Here is a 1299-nt window from a genome sequence, read left to right as displayed (position 1 = left end):
AACGTCAAGTTCGAGGGCAGTGAGGTGAGGGGTGGCCCCGCTGGTGCTGCATCCGGGCCGCTGTGTCCGTGGGGGACGCTGTCCCTGTGAGACTCCCCAGCCCCTCCCCAGCCCCCCAAATTCCCTCTCCTCTCTGTAGCGTCAGATACTGGGTATTTGTGGGGCATCCACACATGCCCGGGGCTCGGCCGAACATCCCCCCCAGGCAGTTCGACAAGACAGACCGGCCACATGGCCTTCGTCCTTGGTCTGTCCTTGCGTTCAGCACGTATTTCCTGGTAGTTGGCCATGTGCCTCCGTCAGACCCTGCTCTATGGAGCTCACGTTTGCGGGGCGGGGAGGGCCAGTGGGCAACCCCTCGCCTGTGCCCCAGGGCCCTGTGGTCCCTTCACAGGGCGGAGGGCTGACCCCTCCCCCTCCCCCTAGGAGAGCTTCACCTTCCAGGTGTCCACCAAGGACGTGCCCCTGGCGCTGATGGCCTGCGCCCTGCGGAAGAAGGCCACGGTGTTCCGGCAGCCCCTGGTGGAGCAGCCCGAGGACTACACGCTGCAGGTGAACGGGAAGCAGGAGTACCTGTACGGCAGCTACCCGCTCTGCCAGTTCCAGGTGAGCCAGGCCTGGCTCCTGGACCCGCGTAATTTGGGAGGCTGAGCCACTGGGCCCTATAGGACACCTAGCACAGAAAGCCACCCTATCAACACAGGGGCGCAGGAAGAGGCTGCGGGAGAGGCTGGAAGGACTGGGATGGGCAGTGGTCGGCGCGAGAAGGTCCCGGGTAGCCAGTTGTCCAGGGAGTGGTTAGAACTGCTCGTCGGCCGCTCACTCTGCCCCGTCCCATCTCAGTACATCTGCAGCTGCCTGCACAGCGGGCTGACCCCCCACCTGACCATGGTCCACTCCTCCTCCATCCTCGCCATGCGGGACGAGCAGAGCAACCCGGCCTCCCAGGTCCAAAAATCGCGCACCAAGCCGCCCCCCATTCCCATGAAGAAGGTGAGCTGGGCCTGCCACTTGCTTCCCCTTCTCCCCTCCCCCCTCCCCACTTCTCCCCACAGGGTGTCCATCCCTGGGCCTATCGGGAGCACCCCCGGCTGGCAGAGGAGCCAGGGGCCCTCGTCTCACGCCCCTTGCTGGCTGGTGTTGAGTTGGGGCTTTGAGCTTGGGCAGCCAACGCGACCCTGTGCTGGGTGGTTCCTGGGGCAGCCGCCAGGCCTGCTTCCTGCCCGGGAGGCAGAGCTCCGTGCCTGCAGAGCTCAGGGTGCTGGGCCCCTGGGCTGCCTACACGGCAGGTTTTCTGGT

General features: G+C 65.7%; 1 protein-coding gene across 1 annotated transcript in view; it reads left to right on the top strand.

The window, feature by feature from the left end:
- The window catches only part of PIK3CD (phosphatidylinositol-4,5-bisphosphate 3-kinase catalytic subunit delta), a 31638-nt gene that overhangs the window by 22279 nt on the left and 8060 nt on the right, over positions 1–1299 (top strand). Inside the window, 3 exon segments of the mRNA XM_015565941.1 lie at positions 1–24; positions 427–606; positions 844–993. Coding sequence (XP_015421427.1) covers positions 1–24; positions 427–606; positions 844–993 — 354 coding nt within the window.

The sequence above is a fragment of the Myotis davidii genome, unplaced genomic scaffold, assembly GCF_000327345.1.
Source record: "Myotis davidii unplaced genomic scaffold, ASM32734v1 scaffold299, whole genome shotgun sequence".
Classification (NCBI taxonomy): domain Eukaryota; kingdom Metazoa; phylum Chordata; class Mammalia; order Chiroptera; family Vespertilionidae; genus Myotis; species Myotis davidii.
Note: the sequence above shows the minus strand (reverse complement) of the source record. Positions and strands in the feature narration are given on the sequence as shown.